We start from the raw sequence: 20,047 nt of genomic DNA on the forward strand, positions 1-20,047 counted from the left end.
CAGTAGGGCAGTGGGTGGGTGAAATTTCACAGAATCACAGAAGATTCTGAGTTGGAAGGGACCCACAAGGATCATTGAGTTCAACTCTTCAGTGAATAGCCTGTGCAGGGATTGAACCCACAATCTCAGCATTATTACCACCCTGCTCTCACCAACTGTCCACTCCTGCCATTACCAAAGGCTAAATGCAAACATTAGGAACAGCAGCCGTAACAGTTGGAATACTCTATTGGCAGTTTTCAGACCTGGAAATGAGGGACATGAAACACAGTCTGCATAATTTATACCTTTTAGGACATATATTGAATACTTTGCAGAATTTAATAACATCTGTATGTATTATTAAACAAAACTTTGCATGAATTTTATCTTAAAAGGCAAATTTCACCAGAAGGTGAGACCCTTCTAAAGAAAGTAATTGTGCGGGCTTGTCTTTGTGGCAGGGACTGTAGTATTACATGAGACGTAGTGAGTCAGTGCTGGGAAGATGGGAGCACAGTCTGTGTCTGCTTTCAGCTTTCTTCAAATCTGTTTGTTATTATTGCAACAGCAATGATAATGACAGCTCAAGTACCAACTGTTCCTGATGTCACTACTTCTGCTTAGAGTGTATCTAGATCATACTGTGGTGAAATTATCCATTGCCAATTCTGCTGAATTTGTAGCTGTGGAAATGAAACTATCAGCTGTTTTTATGAGTGAACTCAGCATATACACACAGTCTCCATCTGTGCAGGAGTATGGGACACACAGGAACTCTGCTGCTTTGCTTTATGGTGGGAGTGCTCATTACTAGTGAACAGTATTTTTGGACTTACTTTGGTAAATAGTCTGCTGGCAAACATTACATGGAATGCAAAGTTTTGCCAGTCTGTCTTGCTTTCTTGAAATCACCAGTGTTGGATAAAAACACAATCTTCTGAGAGCAGCAGGAGAAAATACGGTTGATATCATCACAGTTTTCAGTGTCTGAAACAGATGTTTAATAACTGTTTTGCAATTTGATCCTCCTACCAAATGAACCTAATGTTTTATATTGTATGTCATAAAATTGAACTTTTTAGTTAGTTTCTATTTTTTTTTCCTTAGAAATAAGCTTGAGTTATAATAGACTTCATAATGCAGTAGTTGAATGTTGAAGTCTTCCAACTTAATGCTATATTGTAGCAAATAATAAGGTAAAAAGACTGAAGAATCATAATGCCAGAGGAAATGATAGTTGTTATTACAGCTCGGTGTATAAGTTAAAGCAGGTTGGTTGCTTAGGGCACAGGCATACTTGAATGCAGTGTTGCTGGAAACATGTGGTTGGTGTCTGTCTTTTTGGCAAAGAGAAGAAATCCAACTCTGTCATTTTATATCTGTCTACCTAGTAGGTTCTTTGAACCAGTGTTGCTGTCATGCTCTTTGAAATAGTGATGTTGATCTGTTCTTTCCATCTCTCAGGAATCTGAGGCTGATTCAGCTGCTCAGCCGTGTGCTTGTGCATCCCCAAACTGTTATTTCACTGGTTTTTTAAAATGAATCCTTCAGGTTTCCCGTTCCTTACAAATACGTGGATGAAATAATATCTTCCCCACCCCCCCCCTTTCTGTTCATGAATTGAAGGTGCTACCACAGCAACCTGAATTTTAGCTTTCTCATGTACAGCCTAAATTCTATAATTGTGTCCTACCACCAGCTGGATGGAGTGGACAATAGAGCCTTTTAGGATCTCCCTTTTAATCCATGTTAGATACTCTGAGACTTCTTGATGGAAAATCCCTCTAGGAGCTACTTGTCTAATTCTCACAGGCCAAACCAGGTGGAGTACATGCTTTCATACACACTTTTATGATTTCCCTGTAACAGCTTTTGCTGCTGTGTAATTGAGATAACATGTTTTGTTTAATTTGCTTAGGAAGATGTTATAACCAGACAGTGCTGCCTTTGGAGATGTCTTGGTTCAAATGTTTAAACTCTTGGCTAAAGTCTTGAGCTCCTGTCTGCCACAAGGAATAAGGAATTCATTTGATATCATTTTATATTTCATTTCAAAACCTTGACCTCAGCAGGATTGTCTTGTTCCATTTGCTGATTTGTTAAGCAGTGTATACTCAAGCCAGGGAGAAGAACAACAGAACTGGAAAACCTTGCTGATCATGTTTAAAAACAGATTAATTTTTCTCATCTCTTGTCTCTTGATGTTTTGCATTACAAGAAATGAGAAGTTGAGTAAATCATCAAAGACACTTGCTGATTACTAAAATGTTTGCATTTCTAGTTCCTTTCTCATTTCAGTAATTGTATTCCTTGCTTTGAAATGTTATTTTAATTATTCTTTTCAGGAGCATAGTGATTATGCATAGCATCCTTCCTCCTCATCCAACCAACCTAATGGTACCCAGTTGGATGAAGATTTCTTTTCATCTGTCACTTAGGAATGTTTACATTAGGATACATAGGCATAATGATACCAAGTTTTTGAAGTCCCTGGCCTTTTTAGCTGTAAACATAAAATCCATTTTTACTCTTTTTAAGTATTACTTTAGGAACAGTGCTTGTTCATTTTATTTATGAATATTATGCTAGAAAGTGCAGAAGGCTACTCAGAAGATCTTCAAAATAGATGTAGATTCTTTAGAATTTAATGGAAGTATTGGAAACAAAATTTTTACACGTGGGTGCTTCTATTTGCAAAACATAACACAGTGAAGTAAACATATCTAAAATTAATATACGTCTTGGGTATTTTTGCAGTTATATGCATCATGTGTCCTGTTGCAACTCGAGTGTAGTATGACAGACTCATACGAGCACTCCCTGTAACTTCAACAGTCTGATTCTGGTTGATTGAGACACTTCAGTGCAAAAATCCAGAGTCTTTCCAGACTGTAAATGCCACCAACTTTCATTGTGCTCTTAATTTCTTTAAATTACCCCTTGTTTTCCTAGAAAAAGGCTAGTAGGGACCTATGGTGATGGGAATTTGGTTACCCACCCTAGTCTGCATTGGTACTTGGCTATTCTTCCTCAGAGACTGCTTTTTTGAAACGTCAGTCCAGCACCATGAAGGTCAGCATGTTTGTGAAGTGTAAGGAAATCCATGTCTAGTTCAGACTGACACATACAACAGTACTTAGAGAAGACTTGTGTCCTTCAGGAGCCAGAGTTGTCCCCGAGGCAATTCATATGATGCAGAATGTCTGTGTTGAGAAAAGCAAAGTAAACTGAATTTTGCTTCCATAGATTTAATCCTGTAACACACTGTGGACAAGGAGGACAGCCTACTTCTCCTTACAAGAGTCTGTCCTGTATTTGAGTACTTCCCACTCTCTCCCATCTTTGGACAAGTGTTCTCTACACTGATCCATCCTATTTTTTCAACCCTTCTCTAAAGGGCATGTCTGCTACACTCCAGTAACTCCCACTTCTAGGTCTGAACTCTTCAGCTGGATCACATGTTTCTTGGAGAATGTGTAGGGCCCAGATGGTTCTAAGTGCTCCAGCCAGGTACGAACAGGACTGACTGCCATGGCAGGTGTCCTTCAGGTGTCCTGTTGGCTGTTGTCCTATTTGCACATCTATCTGTCATCATAGTTCTTGTGCAGCAGTTTGATTCTGCTGGTCTTTGCTCAGGCTGTTCTTCTCTGGCAAAGAATTGCTCTGTAGGCAGTTATTTGTCCCCTGGTGTTTCTAGAGTTTGTTCTTCCTGCTTGGGTCTCATATCTGGCATTTATCCATTTTAGATTGAATTGTATCTTTACATATTTTTTCCAGTTGAGTGTGATTCTGAATTCCCATTTTATCTTTCATCACCTTCACAATTGGTGCTAGTTACAGATCTAACAACATAATCTTCATCACAGCATTGATATTTTTTGGTCAGTTTTTACTTGCTTTTTAAACCCCAAATTCAGTAATTTCTGTGGTGCCCACAATCTTCAAGTACTGTTGATTGTCAGAACTTTTTGGAAAACTGTTACATTATACATGCAGGAAAATGTAATCACATGAGAATTAGCACAGAATCCCAACTTCAATAACGTTTCACTTGGAACTTCCTCTTGGGATGTTTCTGCCTAGTGATATAGTAAGACCTTCAGATGGTGCTAATTACAGCATTAATTTAGGTATCTGCAGACTTTCTGCAATCTTATTTTTATTTTCTTTCTCTCCTCAAGAAAAGAGCGATTGGTGTACGTGGGTATCAGTATTGAGAACATCATTCCACCTCAGGTAAGCTAGTGTGTCTATGTGTTATTATTGTTTATTTTTCCAAACTTCTCAGGGAAGAAGTCTCTCAGTACTGTGTCAGAGGTGCTAATAGCATCTTGGAAGGAAAAAACCATCTATATGCAGATCAGAAATAATTCTAGACCCTTCATTTTAGACTGACTATAGCAGAGAAACCAAGAGAGCTTTATGGTGTTTATTAGAGCCACCTGATGCCACACAGAGTCCTCTCCCAGTGAGGGATTGCAGGACTTCCTCCCTGCCCATTACAGTTGGGTTTTGAGGTGAGTGCTCAATAAGTACTCAGTAGTTTATAGAGGTGGGAATCAGTTATTTAACTCTGGTGTTTGCTGTGCAGTTATTTAGGTCTGAGCTAATTGTTACAGCTTTCCTTTGGAACTGATGGAAACAAATGTTTCTGGCTTATGATTCAGAGAGAATATGTAGTATCTCTAGGCAGCATAGCTTTTAATGAGTGGATGTTAAGGTCACGTGATTAAAAACTGTAAACATTTAGTGTTTCATTAACAGATGCTTTTGTATGGTTTCCCTTGAGAAAAGAGGAAAAATGCTTTGATTCACATGAAGAACAGCCTCTTCTCACTTAAATACACTGTAAAGCAAGTCTCTTGAAGTCTTAGCCAAATGCTTTCATCTGGAATTATATAATCCATTCTTTGCAGTTTAAAATGGAACTTCGTTCATTTTAAACATAGGCTTTTCAGTCTGCTTGGATGTAACAAGGGCAGTTGTTCTCCCTGTCTCTGAATAACAGAAAAATTATAACAGATTTTATAAACTTGCAAAAGAATCTATGGATGAGAGCAAATATTTGAAAAATGTAGCCTGGGGGTAGATTATTTTGCTTTTAAATTAATAACTTGCAAATAATAAAATAAAACTAACCTGCATGAAACTTAATTGAAACTTCACTGTGTAAAGATAGCCCTGTGCTCAGTATGCAGAGGTGGTGGCCACAGTTTGTTCAGCTGCCACATTTACTAGTCCTGGAAGTATCACCCAAGGCATGATCTCAGTGTTACAGCATAAACATAATGATCCAATAGCCTGAACCCTTAAACTCTGTGTTTGGAACGCTATGTAGCCTGTAAGGATAAAATGTGCAAATTCACCTGAACTGCTGTAATAGGTCACTATTTGACAAGTTAAAATGTGCTGTGCTGGGCATATGAGCTTTCTAGACAAAATGAATAATCTGTATTATGAGTTCAGTTATAATAAGTATGAAGGGAGGGAGGAGATAAAACTTTCTGACACTTCTGACTTATCTGAACAGGAGCCGGAAATACCTGAAGGTCAGGAAGAAAAGAAGAAAGATTCCAAAAAGCCCAAATCGAAACTTGAAAGGAGATCTACTAGAACCCGAAAATGCATAAGCTACAGGTCAGCAGCTTGTTAAAATAGCTTGTACAGCAAAAGTAATACTGTTGTTTCCTTTCTGAATCATCTCACCACTTCTCATGTAAACTTTTACATTTAACAGAGAAGCCAAACTAAAATGTCATTGTTCTTTCCTCTGAATACTGCTTATGCTTGGTGGCTGTGAGAGCATGAGGTAGTATCGTGAAGGGCTGATGCATTAAAAAAATGAGAATGTGTATAGTGTTTTGTTCAGGAATACTGGAGGGGGTTTCAGTGCTACTGCAGTTTCTGGAGTTAAAGCAGGTGAATTAAACCTCTGTCTTGCAAGGGAGACTTCCCCTTGTGTCAAAGGCCTGCAATTCCTTGCTCTCTTCCCCCACCGTAGACCTTCCTTATATGAAAGGGGCATGAAATTTAAAATGTAATCATCACAAAGTGCACATAAAATGCAAGCATTTAGAGAAATTGTGACAAAAATGCAATTAGTAAATGAAAGTGGCAAGATATTTTGACTCTGCATTCTGAAAGTAGAATAGGTCACTAAGGTTTTCAAAATTCAACATTCTTAATAACAGCTTTTGTTCTCAGTGTATTACCAAGTTCTTTTTACAAACTACTTTCTAGATAATACCTTGTGACACTTTGTATCATCTTCAGTCCACCAGGCAAGCAGAATGCCCTTGCGATTAGAAAAGAATGTGGTTGGTTACCTGAGTGATTGTGGGGGTTTATCCTGGATGCATTAGGAAGGTTAAAATAAACCTCTATCTTTCCAGTAATTGCTGTATGTAGACCTTTATCATCAAAAACTATAACTTTCCAGCAATAACCATCATTGAATTTATAGTCAACCTGGTTTTGCTGCTGAGGAGAGGCATGGTGTTTGCATAGGCTGGGTTTTCCAGCCTGGTCAGAACACTCAGTCTGACTTTGCTTAGCTGTTGGATTTTGGTAACTTTTTGAATGAGCAGCGGAAGTCACACTAATGAAAATGCCATTGCTGCTTTGGGACATTAAGCATTCCTGTAAGGAATGTTATGCTACAGGCAAGACTGCATAGACTGCTATTGTATTAATGACAGGACAGGCAGCATCTGATCAGGAGCAAAAAACCCCTTGCCTGTAGGGTGTGTGTGACATGACTTCAGCAGGACCTGTGTTGTGCAATGGCAGTAAATTTTTATTGAATATAATGTTTCAGAAGAATCAGTCTTCTGACAAAAAGTGATAATGTCTTTCACAGACTACATAATACACATAAGTTTGAGCTGGTGAAAATACTCTGTGTATCAGCGTGTCAGATTTATATGTCTGCAGTGAAGTTCCACTGGTGTTGCGGAGAGTTGTGACAGCAGGGAAAAATAAATGCTACATAATACATAAATACTTATTCTAGTAGGAAACAGATCTGTATTATGGAGCATTCTAGTTCTCTAAAGGATCTGTAATCCCTTTGTACTACCCATCCGTTGAGTCCTCTCATGAGAAAGTTAGCAAAAACCTGCATCATAAATAAAGCAGCAGCAGAAGAAATTATGTTCCATTACACCTGATGGACAAGCAGCTGTCAGCTTGTGGCTGAGCTGAGGTTATTTGTTAGCAGTGGCTTGAAAGCATTAAGTGATTTGTCACATTTTAAAGAGGGCTTTTTTTTTTAGCTGTGTGGAGGGAAAACTGAGTAATGTGGAACTAATCTTACTGATGGAATAATTTCAGAGTTATTTCCTTGCTGGGTACAGCTGCCTTGAGAGTGGCATGTAGTTGTTCCTAGGAATATAAAAATATCAGAAGTCCATCACCTTATTTTTCAAGGAGAAAGGGCTTTATGCTTACTATTGGGAATACAGAGTAAGGTATTAGATTTATTTTTTTTCTTGTACTGCTGCAGGTTTCTATGGAGTATCAAGGTAAATATAACTGTAATAATTCTTTCATGACTAAGAACTGGAATTTTTAATGGATGTATTGTCCAGTTGTTAGTTGTCTGTATCTGAAAAAAACACAAAAAAACTTCTAAAAAATGAGAACAAGAATTTGCATCTAAATAAAAGGTCTTATCTATGTAGTTTATAAAATTTGTACTTTTGCATGTTGGAGTTCAAGGCATCTATTTTTTCAAACAGGTAACAATCCTTTTTTATTGAATTTGAATTCATAACTGAAGAAACAAACTGAGGTCATTTGTGTTGAAAGTAATGTATCTTTTTTCTTTAGTTTGCTGTTCTCTTTAAATGAATTAGTGAGGGTGCAGAGATTTAAGCAGTTTTATAAAAGCTGTTGCAGGACAAGCACACTTGAAGACTGCTTTTGTTTGTCCTATTCAGTTATGTAACACTACATTACAACTTGTTTATGTAGATTTATGAGGAACTTTGTACTGTGTGTTTTAGCTGTTCAGCTTAGAATGTTGCAGATCCATAATGTATCATGAGCTTTAAGAGTAGAAAGCAGCTATGTGAAGTCAGTTCTGAATGAAAATGTGGACAGACTAAAGAATTTTACAATTAGTTTAATAGATGATTCTCAGGCTGTTTTGAAGGTTGGTAGAGCTAATGTGATCTAATAAAGTTGTAGAAAAAATGATGAATACTTTGTGTAAAAATGCTATTGAAACCATTTAAAGAACTTTCAGATTATATATTGTTCAATTCAGACATCTTTTGTGTAAAATGGAAGGGGATTTCTGTTCATGTAACTCAATAGTAAGACAGACAGTGGTAAATAATCTGAAAGCAAATAGAAATAAGAAACACAACTGATTATAAAATAGCCATTTTTTAAAATTCTGGCCCATTATTTTAGTTATTTAATTATGTATCCAGCTCTCTGTGCAGTGTAATTTCTTCAGATTTTGAGGTATGTTTTTGTAACAATTTAATTAAGGTTCACTTCAAAGTAGTAAATGGAAGCTGTTATTTTTAGGTTTGATGAATTTGATGAGGCAATTGATGAGGCAATTGAAGATGATATCAAGGAGGCTGATGGAGGAGGTATGTGTGTGATATTACTTGTTTTGCATTGCAATGGTGATAAGAAGTTGGAGAGCAAATTAACTTTGGTATGAGAAGCAACAAATACAGTCCTCTCCTTTAAACTCTGTAGTTTGCCAGGAATTTTTTTACTGCTCTATTTTTCGATGTGAACTAAATAATCTCCCTTAGGAGTGGCCATCCCACACAGCCAAAAGATGTCAGAAAATCAGTAAACGTTGATAGTTAAATCCAATCTGTACAGGTTTTTATATATATAATGAGTAAGTTTTGGATTTGAGATTGGAATGGCAGCAGTGCTATTGACATTTGTCCCCTGTAAAAAGGGCTCACCCATTGGTCTGCAGTTGAACCCCCTAAAGACTGGGTGTACCAAGTTGTCTTAATGTTCATCCAGCTCTATTACCACTTTTCAGCTGAACACGAGTAAAGTGAAATTCTGTTCTCTGTTGGGACCAAAACAGAGATCTTCAGCACTATCTTAGGGATGGAGGTGGATTTGTGCTTCTCTTAACTTGTCTGAAGAAAACAGCCATGAAACATAGTCCTTCAGTTGTTTGGCCTTGGCACCTCCACACACTCACCAGTTTCAGAGGCTCATGGATGTATGTAGACAATCTGAAAATTGTGTCTGTTGGTGTGTAACACAAAGTCCATTACAGTAAAAATTACCAAGTCTCAACACTTAAGTACCTTTTCAAAAATTCCACTTCTTGGCCAAGCCACAACTGAAAACCTTCATCTCCCAAGAAGGGTATTCAGCACTTTGAAAAAGGTGTATTTTCTGGTAATTGCCCTCTTAAAAGGCATTGGCATGGTAATAATGTGGATTGGGGTTGAGCATCAGAATGCAGACACTTAACCATGACCTTCTGCATGGACCTCCATATTTTTATTATATTTTCATATATTTCATAATATTTCCAAGTGACCACAGCTGGGCTGTGTGTGTCAGGAGCAAGACTCTGGACAGAGTCTTGTTTGACAAGAAAATATTCTGCTTGACAGAAAATAAACTGAAGTTGAGTACATGCAAGAAAGATATGTAAGAAGTGAAACAAGAAAATAAACTTGCTATTGTTTCCCCTTTCTGTCACTGATTTCAGGCATTGGCAGAGGCAAAGACATGTCAAATATCACAGGTCACCGTGGAAAAGACATTTCTACAATCCTAGAGGAGGAAAGGAAGGAAAACAAGCGACCACAAAGAGCTGCTGCAGCACGACGCAAGAAACGACGGCGACTAAATGACTTGGATAGTGACAGTAACATGGATGAAGAAGAGAGTGAGGATGAATTCAAGATCAGTGATGGGTAGGTCTGCAATTTAACTCCCACCATAATTCATTGACCTCTACAGGCTTCTGAGACTCTGCAGTGCCCCTGTGTCCTGGGGTGACTCTTTAGGAAGAGTCTAAAGAGGAAGAGGAGTCTAATTAGGGGTCTAATTAGACTCCTCTTTAGGAGGAGTCTAAATTAGGAAGGAAACTTTGGAGTTTTCCTTCCTAATTTGCCCTAAACTAAGACACCCTGAAATGATCATCAGGAGCATGCTCCCAGTACTGTAATGGCACTGCATAGTACCAGTAAAAATCAAAGAATGATAGAATGTTTTGGGTTGAAAGTCACCTTGAAAATCACCCAGTTCCAAACCTCCTTACCGTGGAGTCCTCCTGGCCCAGGGGAACGTCATTGTAGTGGAAAAGCTACACTCTGGATCCATGTGCTGACATCATCCAATTTGTATTTTAAGCATAACGCATTCTGGAAATGTTACTGGGATGTTTGAGGCCTCACTGCAGGCTTCTGTTAGTGAAGGAGCCAGGTAGGCTCAGTTCTATGGCTGATGTGACTTGTTGAGCAGAAATCTGTACAAAAAATGCAGCTAAAATGAGGCTGGTTGTTTCCTTTTAAGAATTCCTTTTAAAAAGAGTTAAAAAATCCTGTTTTTGTGGGGTTTTTTTTAGAAAAAATTGACAATTTTCCTGATTGTTTTTTAGAAATTGGAAGAGGAAAATTTTCATTATTTAGAGTATCCAGATCTTGATAGGCAGACTCTGAAATTAGTTCTTGATTGCTGCTCTGTAGGACGTAGAGTTTGAAAACAGTCTAAGAGGTGGTTTATACTGTAGAAAACAAATACTTGTCATGTGAAGTTTAAACTGTAAATTAATATTGGTCTGGCTGACTGAAACTCAGTTTCCACAGAATTTTTCATCAATAAGTCTGGGCAATTACTGAAGTTAGAAAAGTTGTTAATTTTAGATAAACTTTTTGCCTCAAAGAAGCAAGTTAATAAAGGAAGCATGAGGCTGTAGGCTCTTTACCAGTAACATTTAAAGCTTTACAGCAATCATTGAGTCAATTTACTCAGTGTATGGAAAATCTATACATGATAAATGCAAATTTTGGGCTTTGTTTTTCACCTGTGACTATGCTGAGGACATTTCAGTGGCACCCTGAATAACTGAGCTACATGTGCTGGAAATTTCCTATCAATGAGTGTAGCTTGTGGAAATGTAACAGAATTAATAGTGCATTGATCTGTTAAAATGTGCTCATGCATTTTCAACTCCATCCTCTGCTTAGGGCCTTCTGGATCTTACACAGGAATTCAGATTTGGCTAGCAGCCAAATGCAAGTGACTGTGTACCTTCAGTGCTCAATAGTTTTTTAAAAAGCCTTGGCTCACTTGAAATTATGGGAATGTTACAAGTTTATAAGGTTGTGAGGTGCATGTTTTGCATCAGAGACATAGTTTTGTGTTAAGATACAATATTCTAATTCTCAGAAATTGTGTGGGACAATGCTGGGTTTGTGAAGGAAAGGTCACCTTTGCTAGAATATGGTCGATGTTTTTTTCCCCTCCACAGTTACTGCTATGCAGACATTATTACACTGCAGTGAACCATAAGAACACTCCAGGATCTGTCCTATGTTAATGCCACTGGCAGTGTTGGTTTGACACACAGTTTATCTCCATGTGCTCTTCAATCTGCTGTGTTATGTCATGCACTGTAGAGCTGTATCCCAAACACACAGCTAAAACCTCATGTCAGTGAGGTGGCAGCTTGATCTCCCTCTGGGTGTTTGCTCCTCATTATAAGATTTGTGCTTTTTTTTTTGTTTTGTATAAAATGATACTTATCATTTGCTTGTGATAAATGCAAGTACTAGTTCAATCCTTTGGTTGTGAGACCTATCTCTGTTGTCTGGGGTTTTCCTTTGAACAGATCTCAGGATGAGTTTGTAATATCAGAGGAAAATCTGGATGAAAGTGAAGATGACCCACCATCAAATGAGGACAGTGACTCCGAGTTCTGCGCCCGCATCTCCAGGCGACACCTCTCCAGGCCCATGAGGCAAAGCCGGCGGTTACGAAGGAAAACAGTCAAGAAAAAATACTCTGAAGATGATGAAGATGAAGAGTCTGAGGAAAATTCAAGCAGAGAGTCTGGTGAGTATAAGCAATCTAATATTTTAAATGCTGTTTTGGAGAGAGGGAGAATAGCAATCTGAGTTTTTGTCATGACTGACACTAACTTATTTGCATGCTTTGGTCAACTTAGATGTCATCTTTGCTGTAAAGCATTTTTCTACTTGTTCTGCTGTCAGTATTTTTCAGGAAACTGGTATTGAACTCTAGGTTCTTGGTATTTCTAGGTAATTAAGTATTTAAATAAATTCTTGTGCTATGATTTTAGAGGCCACCGTTGTGGATAGTTGCAGCTACCTCTGTACCTCTCTGTTTGGCACACGATTATAGGAAAGAGGATGGAGACAAAAGTGTGCTTCTTTATAGCTGGTAGAGGACCTTCTGAACGCACCTATGAAAAAGATTGAGAGAAACATTTTCTTTCACTTTTATGGAAGAAAACTTCAGTTGTACGGCATTCTGTGTTTTCTGGGAGGCTTGAAAGCAAAGAAAAACACCTTGAATCTCTCTCTTCTGAAATGATCCTTAAAATTTTTAGTAACGGAGGACTCTTGCATCACAGAAGAACCTAATAATTCACTTTATTCTACTTGTCCTTCAACTACTTCATTTTCTGTTGGCATGGTTTGAAGTGTGAGAATAGTACCTGTGCACTACATAAACTTTTTCATGAGATCAGCATCTTGCTCTGAAGACTGTCCTTCTCCTTTCTGCTTCATTTGAGACACAAAGTGCTGTGTAAATGAGCACTCATTTTTTCTCACTCTTACTGTGAATTTAAGGTTCTAACTATATTGGAGTGTTAACTTACTGCAGTGTGTGTTAACTTTCCAGTGTTTTATCTGTCTGTCTAGAATACAGACGATGAACATGTTGGAGTAAGTTGCTTTGAAGTATTGATTTCCATAAGAAAGGTGGTTCATGCATGGACAGATGAAGACAACTATATGAGTGATTAGAGTGATTGTTGTCTTTCTGTCCTCAGTGCATCATTGCACTGATCATAAGTTCGTATCAATGAAGGTAATGGCAGAAGTCTAAAGAGATTGCTTATCTGTTCTGAAATGCACAAGAGCAACTGTTTGTTTCCTGGTGGACAAACATCTGTGATAAAATCAACTGATTCCAGTATCATTCCATATATATCTAAAAGTATAATCTTAACTGTGTGTTTCTATTTTTCTCTTACCCTCATTATTGTCCTATATATGATCCTGCTTAAAGCAGGATCCTGCTTTAAGCTTGATTTGAGCTAAGGAAATCAGGTGCCCTACAATAGGCTTTCTTTTCAGTCTCCAGAGATGGAATTCCTTTCTGAAGCTGGTTGTTCTTGCTGACTTGCTCTGTTTCTTTGCCTAATATTTTAGGAAGTAAAGAGGATGGCACTTTGATCTGTGACTCATGTCAATCACTAACTTAGGAACAGTGTGTGACTTTTATAGAAATGTATCTTGGGATAATTGTTCTGGCATAGCTCAGTGAAAAGCAGCTGAAATTGGGTTGAGGCTGTTTTCAACTGATGTAAATAAATTTAATTTTTGAAGACATTAGCTGCAGTAGACTGGTGCAGGAAGAGCTGTGATTGATGGTAAGTTTCTTCTGAATGGTTTCTGTTTTAAGCAAACACACAATTGAATGAAACTGATTTTTGTTGTTAACTTACATAACTCAGGTCTTGGAGTTTCATCTTGTCAGTCATTTTTCACCTACCTGTTCTTAAAAGTCTTCTAGTAGAGTACAATTTATTTAAATTTTAAAAGCAGAACAGACTCTCCTGAGACACTGGTAACGTGCACCATCAATTCTAATTCAGTAAGGTTGTTTCCACTGTCAGGATTTGCAGAGATGTCTTTGACACCAATAGAGATAAGGGAACAAAAACACTGTATGGAAACTATCTGAATTAGGAAACTTTACCTAATTTTTTTGTGAGGCAGTTTTGCTTTGATGGAATAATGCACTTCACTGTTTTGTTCTGTACAGAGAGTGGTGATTACACAGATTACAGTGATGATGATTACCTGGAAACTAGGAGGAGAAGATCAAGACGGAATCAGAAGAGACAAGTTAATTATAAGGAAGATTCAGAAAGTGAAGGCTCACAGAAAAGTGTCCGATATGGGAAGGAGTTGAGAAGAGTTCATAAACGCAGGCTCTCCACTTCAGATAGTGAAGGTAAAATAAACAGTCCAGTCCAGCATTTCCAGGAGCCAGGTGTATGTCAGCATCAGCATGAAGGGAAAGTTATATAAATCCAAGATTTCAGAGAATTGTCTTTCTAGAGTTCCTTGATGTTTCTCAGAAACCCTTTCCTTCTGAAACAGTCCCCTGGTACTTTATGATGCACTGAGTCACTTCTCAAATTTATCATTGTCCCTAATCATGATTTCCAGGCCTGAATTAACTGTGCCTGACACAGAGTGTTGGGATTCCAAAACTGGCACTAATGCAACTGTTTCACCACTTTTCTTTTAAGAGGTCACAAAGCTGCATCCCACAAGCCTCTAAAGATTCCCTTATGTAAGAGGAAGGGCATTGCATTTGGTACCCTGACTGTGTTTGTGTTGATAGTTCAGACTTATTTCATTCCTGTTTAAGAAGCTGTGCCAAGTGCAGAGGAAGCCTCTTTCAGTAATGTCAGGCACACCACGAGTGATTGGTGTGCTTTATGTTTTAGCTAATTAACTAGCTTTTGCAAAACCAGCCACTGACTTTGGCTCTTTTGGGTTGTGGGTGCCTGACTTATCAGACCTTAGGTCTGGCTTTCCAAATGCTGGGTGGTGCAGGTTGCAATGGATACCAGGCTTCCTCAGAAAATGAGCTGTCCTTGATAGCCTGAGTGCCTCAGTTTAGGAAGGGAGATTGTCCTGAGATTACAGTGTGGTAGAGTATCCTCTAGGTGAAAGGAAAAAGTATGTGATGCAAGTCTGTAGTATCCCAAAAACATGATCTTCATTATGCCCTGTTCTCAGGCTCTGTGGCGGCTTTTTTTTGCCAGTACTAGTGACTATTCCCTGATTGACATTGTCTTTACTTCATAAAATCCCATTTCCTTGGGTATTTTTAGTATTGTCTTTCCATGTATTAAAATCAGCACCATTTAGAACCTTTCCAGCGCTCTCCCGTAGTTCCCACAGTGTATCATAAAACATGCAACAGTGTTACTGGAATTGTAATTACTTTAAAAATAGAGGAACACTGACAGTCTATCAAATTGAACCTGCATTAAATAATACCCTTTTAAATTAAACTTCCCATGATTTCTAACGGGAATCACAAAGAGACACCAAATTATGTTTGCTGTTTGATTTTTCAGTTTCCATCTTTTCTTATCCCAGCTATCAAAGATCAGTGTAAAGGCTGTCAGTGTGTAGGCAATATTCCAGTTTGCCAAAACAACAAGTTTCCCATTAAAGAGCAGCAAACCTCAGGTGACAGGCAGCATTCCTTGACTTTAGAAGAAGTTGTATATAATTTGGGAGTGGCAGGGGTATAGTACAGCTTTGTGTGTGTGTGTAGATACATGACAGAGTAGCCATTGTTTGGGTTCTGAGTTTGTCAGGGTGCAAATAAAGCACATACTTTAGGGTATAGAGATGAGGCATGCAGTTGTGCGGTATTCCCAGCATGGAGTTAGCAGTTTCAGGTGAGAACACACCTACTTCCAAAGCCTCCTCAGCTTGGAAACAGAATATCCATAAATTGTTGATACTTGCTACATTAGAAGTTTATTTAAAAAGTAAAAAGAATGCAAGCCTTTTGGCTTGGCTTGGCTAGGGAACCTAGGGAAGGAGACAGAAATGTGTGTGCTCAGAGAACTGTCTTGTTGATGTGTGTGAAAGATGAAAAATAAATGTTGCACTGAGATTTGCTAATGGCTCTAAGTCTGCTGCTTCTTCCAGAGAGCTACACATCTAAGAACTCTGAAGATGATGAATCCACAAAGGAGTCAAAGCGATTGATTCGAAAACGTCGGCGAAGTACAGATGACTATTCCGAGGAAGAAGGAGAGGATGAGGAGGAGGAAGGGAAGCCTGTCCGCAAACGCCTGAATCGAATCGAGACCGACGAGGAAGATGCGTGTGAAAATGCGAACAACGATGCAGAAACCCCCGCTCCTGCAGATAAGCTGCCAGCAGCACAAGCCCCCCAAGACAACCCCAAGAAGCACTGCTACCGGATAGAGAGTGATGATGAAGATGACTTTGATAATGTAGGGAAAGTAGAAAGCCCTTTGGACTACAGCCTGGTGGACTTGCCTTCCACTAATGGACAGAGCCCAGGGAAAACCATTGAGAACTTGATTGGCAAGCCAAGCGAGAAGACCCAGGCCCCCAAAGACAGCACAGCCAGCGCCAGCCTGGCACCCAATGGGACAGGGAGTGGGCAGGAAGCGGTAGGGCCAGAGGAAGATGAAGATGAACTTTTGAGAGTGACTGACCTTGTTGATTACGTCTGTAACAGTGAACAGTTATAAGACTTCCATTTTTGTGCTAATTTATTCCACGGTAGCTCATACCAGCGGGCCAGTTATTAAAAGCTGTTTTATTTTTCCTAGAAATTTCTCCACTACAGTATCACTTTCTAGAAGCAAGAATTTCACCAGTCCTGCAGTCTTTCTGTGAAGTGACCAGTTTTGAACTTTGAAGATGAATTGCTGTAAATTCCCTCTCTTACCCCCCTTCTCCTTCCAAGTCCATGGTCCTGGGTAATTTCACTCACAAAAACCTTATAACAACAAGAGATTTGTATATTTTTGACTTTATATTTCCTGAGTGCATACAAATTTGTGGAAATGGGTGGCCTAAGAAAGCATTCCAAATCAGTCAGGGCCCAAACCGGAACTGGGGTGGGTTTGGCTCAAGGGGTGGGGGGATGGGAGGGGGGTGGTGCAGAAGCACTTGTGCTTTAGCTTTTTCATATGAGATATATATTATATTTAAATGTTCACAACTTAGATTACAACTTAACAGACAGTTAAAAGCAAAATTAATGTCTGTACTGTCGCATTTTGTGAGTTGTAGGTTAACCTACCATAGCTCATTTTAGTAATCACCTTCATGGAAGCAGTTTGATTTTAATACTGGAGGCAAACAGAATTATTAGAGGCCAAGAAGGTACCATAAACAAGAACTCTGCTATTCATTATGACTTGCAGACTTTCCTAATAAACATCCTTTAAAGTGTTTGTACAGTGAAGTGTACTGTAATGAAGTTTTTGACAGTCGAAACATTCTAGCCATGAATTTCAAAAGTGATCTCATGCACAGTTCATCAGATGGCCTTCAATGCACAGTGTCTAGTGGGAGGACATAGTGATGTCAAGTAAGTCTGTAAGCTGGATGTCAAGTAAGTCTGTAAGCACTGCGAACTTTTACAGACAAAAGAACCCTGCGGTCGCTGCCCGGCCACGTGAATTTCATCACCAGTCGGAGTACTCTGAACAAAATGTGTTTGTACAAACAGCATTGACCACAGAATGACAGTGCATAAGAGGATGGAGGGATTTTCAAATAAATCATGACTGGTCCATTCATGCCCTTAATATCTACTTCAAATTGAAGTAAACAAATGGAACAGTTTTCCTTTTGGAGGTTTCCTGTTTGGGGTTTGTGTGTGTTTTTGTTTTGGTTTTACCTTATCTGCCTGGATGTATCAGCAGGTTTTGAATGTAGTTGGTGGCCTTTGGCCATTAGAATTTTCTTAAAAATACAGTTTAATAACTGTCATGTGACCAACTGATTTTGAGAAGGCAGAGTTTCTGAGAGAAAACGCTTGACTCCAAGACATCTCATCAACTTTTGAGTGGGAATGAAGTGATATGAAGCTTTTATTCAAGGGGGAAAAAAAAGACAATGGAGGAATAAAAACCCCACCAAATCAACATGGGGCACATCAAGAGCATTCTGTTTTCTCTTTACTCTGATTAAGATGCAGGCTATAGCATTTGTACATGTTGTAGGACACAGACAGTTCAAACAGATCTGCCAAACATTGAAATCCTGAAAGGTCACATCTATTAATCCTTTTGCTCTGAGATTTGGATTTTTGGTGTTTATGTCCATTGCCGGCAATGGATGCACCAAAACTGCTGCTGCCACTGAGGAGTGAGTTCTCCTTTCTTGCCCCACCTGATTCCCTTCCATTGTATTTACTAGTCAGTTATTAAGCACTTCTGTTTTCTTGCAATAAAACCAGCATTAGGCCTTTACTAAATACCTCTCTAGAAAACCTAGATCCAAAATTTACTTACCTTCTGGCCTTTTAAAGTCTTGGTTTTGTTTCCCCACCTCTTATTCCACAAGGTCAGTCAGAACCACTCCGTACTTGTTTGGGTTCCAGCAGTGCACCTATCATGCTACAAAACTAGGATCAGAAAGATGCAAAAAGATGGAACTTGCTCATTAGCTGATGTGCTAAGCAAGCTTGTGATTAAAAACAAAAAGAAATCACTCTCTACATGGCAGTTTGATTTCATCAAAGATTAAATGTTTTCCTACCTTACTGATGTTAACAATTAACAGTTAAATGATTAAAAGGGGGTAGTGAAGAGCCACAGAAGCTTAAAATGAGTTCTTAAAAGCATATGTAGCGTTGTAAGCTACTCTAGTGCTTTTCTTCGTCTAGATGATGTGTAAATGTAGTGCTTCTAAATTCTAATATACTTGTGTGTTAGAAGAAGAACATAAGGCTTCCATGTGTCCATGGTAGTAGCTGCTGAGCATTTTTAATACTTGCAGTGAAAACTGATTCACATCCATCAACTCTGTGTAATCAATGATTCCTCATTTGTTTTGGCAGTGCCATATTTGCTTTTGCTGTCTGATGGAACCTTTTAGTATCTGATCAAACGTTCTTGCTTGTAGACTCAACTCCAAAAGCTAAATACTTAGTTGGGATGTACTTGTGTATGTAAGAAATTAAAAAAGTTGCAATTCTGGATATACTAATCATGAAAAAAATTGAGTATTGAGTTAGAGCAATTTAAAAGCAGGAAAGACCGGGAAGCAAAATAGGAGCATTGAAGCTTGCAACAGAAGTGTCATGTTTCAAAAATGGCCAGTTGTTAACAAATTGTACTTTCTATAGGTCTCTTCTTAAAAGCAACTTTTCTGTCTTCTAAGAAGTCACCCTTGGTATCTGATAGGGCTTCATCCCACAGGATCTAGAGTTCCTCCTTAGATCAGTGGGAATGGTATGCAAGGAAAAACTGAAAAAAATTCTCTGAAAAGTATTACCATTTTAAAACTTGGTGTTTATGTCATTTTTAAGGCTTTCTGCTTGGTGGAAAACGTATCATCTCCTATTTGGAAAGATGACATTTTTTGACAAGAGACCAGCTATCACACAGGGTTCATGCTGTTACAATATGTCTATGTAATTCCAGAGTGAAAATGTCTTCCTGGTGTCCTTACAATCTTGTGCCCTTCTGTGTTCCATGTGAAATCAGAAGTTAGGTGTCTTTGAATAGTGATCTTCAGGTGTAGCTTTGGGCTTAAAGCTCAAAGCATATGGGAAATGGGAAACAGACCTGGGATTGATTTTAATGAGAACAAGCTACTGGCTGAGCATGCAGAGCATTTATTCAGCAAACTTGTTTATTCCACAATGATTGTTACTAAAAGCTTTGTCTTTTTTTTACCTGCAAGCTCTTCTGTATATATCTGATTGGGAAGAAAGCTGATTTCTGTATGTAGTCTAAGTAGCACTGCTGGGAAGAAGAACATATAAATCAAGTGGAGGAGTGGATGTTCTTTGTGCCACCAAGATAAATGCTGGCTATTTGCTTCCCTGTGTGGGTCTTCTGTGACTCAGCGACAAAAAACACACAAGCACGGCCACTCTGCAGTAATGAATGGGGTGTGTTAATCTAGGCAGAAAGGGGATAGAATTAACTGGGTTGGTTTCACCACAGTCTCTGTCTTCTGGTTGAGTCTAATAAACCTGAGTATATTCTTGATATAAGATAGAAAATGACATCACATTTAACAACCCGTAGTAAGGTCAGTGCTGAACAATCAAC

At 38.6% G+C, this 20,047-nt stretch overlaps 1 protein-coding gene across 1 annotated transcript in view; it reads left to right on the top strand.

The window, feature by feature from the left end:
* Nucleotides 1-17,218, top strand: part of RSF1 (remodeling and spacing factor 1) — a 60,786-nt gene extending 43,568 nt beyond the window's left edge. The window contains exons 10-16 of the mRNA XM_014259761.2: nucleotides 4,164-4,218; nucleotides 5,513-5,619; nucleotides 8,521-8,588; nucleotides 9,695-9,902; nucleotides 11,822-12,045; nucleotides 14,008-14,199; nucleotides 15,927-17,218. Of these exons, the coding sequence (XP_014115236.2) occupies nucleotides 4,164-4,218; nucleotides 5,513-5,619; nucleotides 8,521-8,588; nucleotides 9,695-9,902; nucleotides 11,822-12,045; nucleotides 14,008-14,199; nucleotides 15,927-16,501 (1,429 nt within the window). The 3' untranslated portion in view covers nucleotides 16,502-17,218. The remainder of the gene's footprint in view (nucleotides 1-4,163; nucleotides 4,219-5,512; nucleotides 5,620-8,520; nucleotides 8,589-9,694; nucleotides 9,903-11,821; nucleotides 12,046-14,007; nucleotides 14,200-15,926) is intronic.
* The last annotated feature ends 2,829 nt before the right edge of the window (nucleotides 17,219-20,047 follow it).

The sequence above is a fragment of the Pseudopodoces humilis genome, chromosome 2, assembly GCF_049639895.1.
Source record: "Pseudopodoces humilis isolate 2021_Gansu_Grassland_sample_001 chromosome 2, ASM4963989v1, whole genome shotgun sequence".
NCBI lineage: Eukaryota > Metazoa > Chordata > Aves > Passeriformes > Paridae > Pseudopodoces > Pseudopodoces humilis.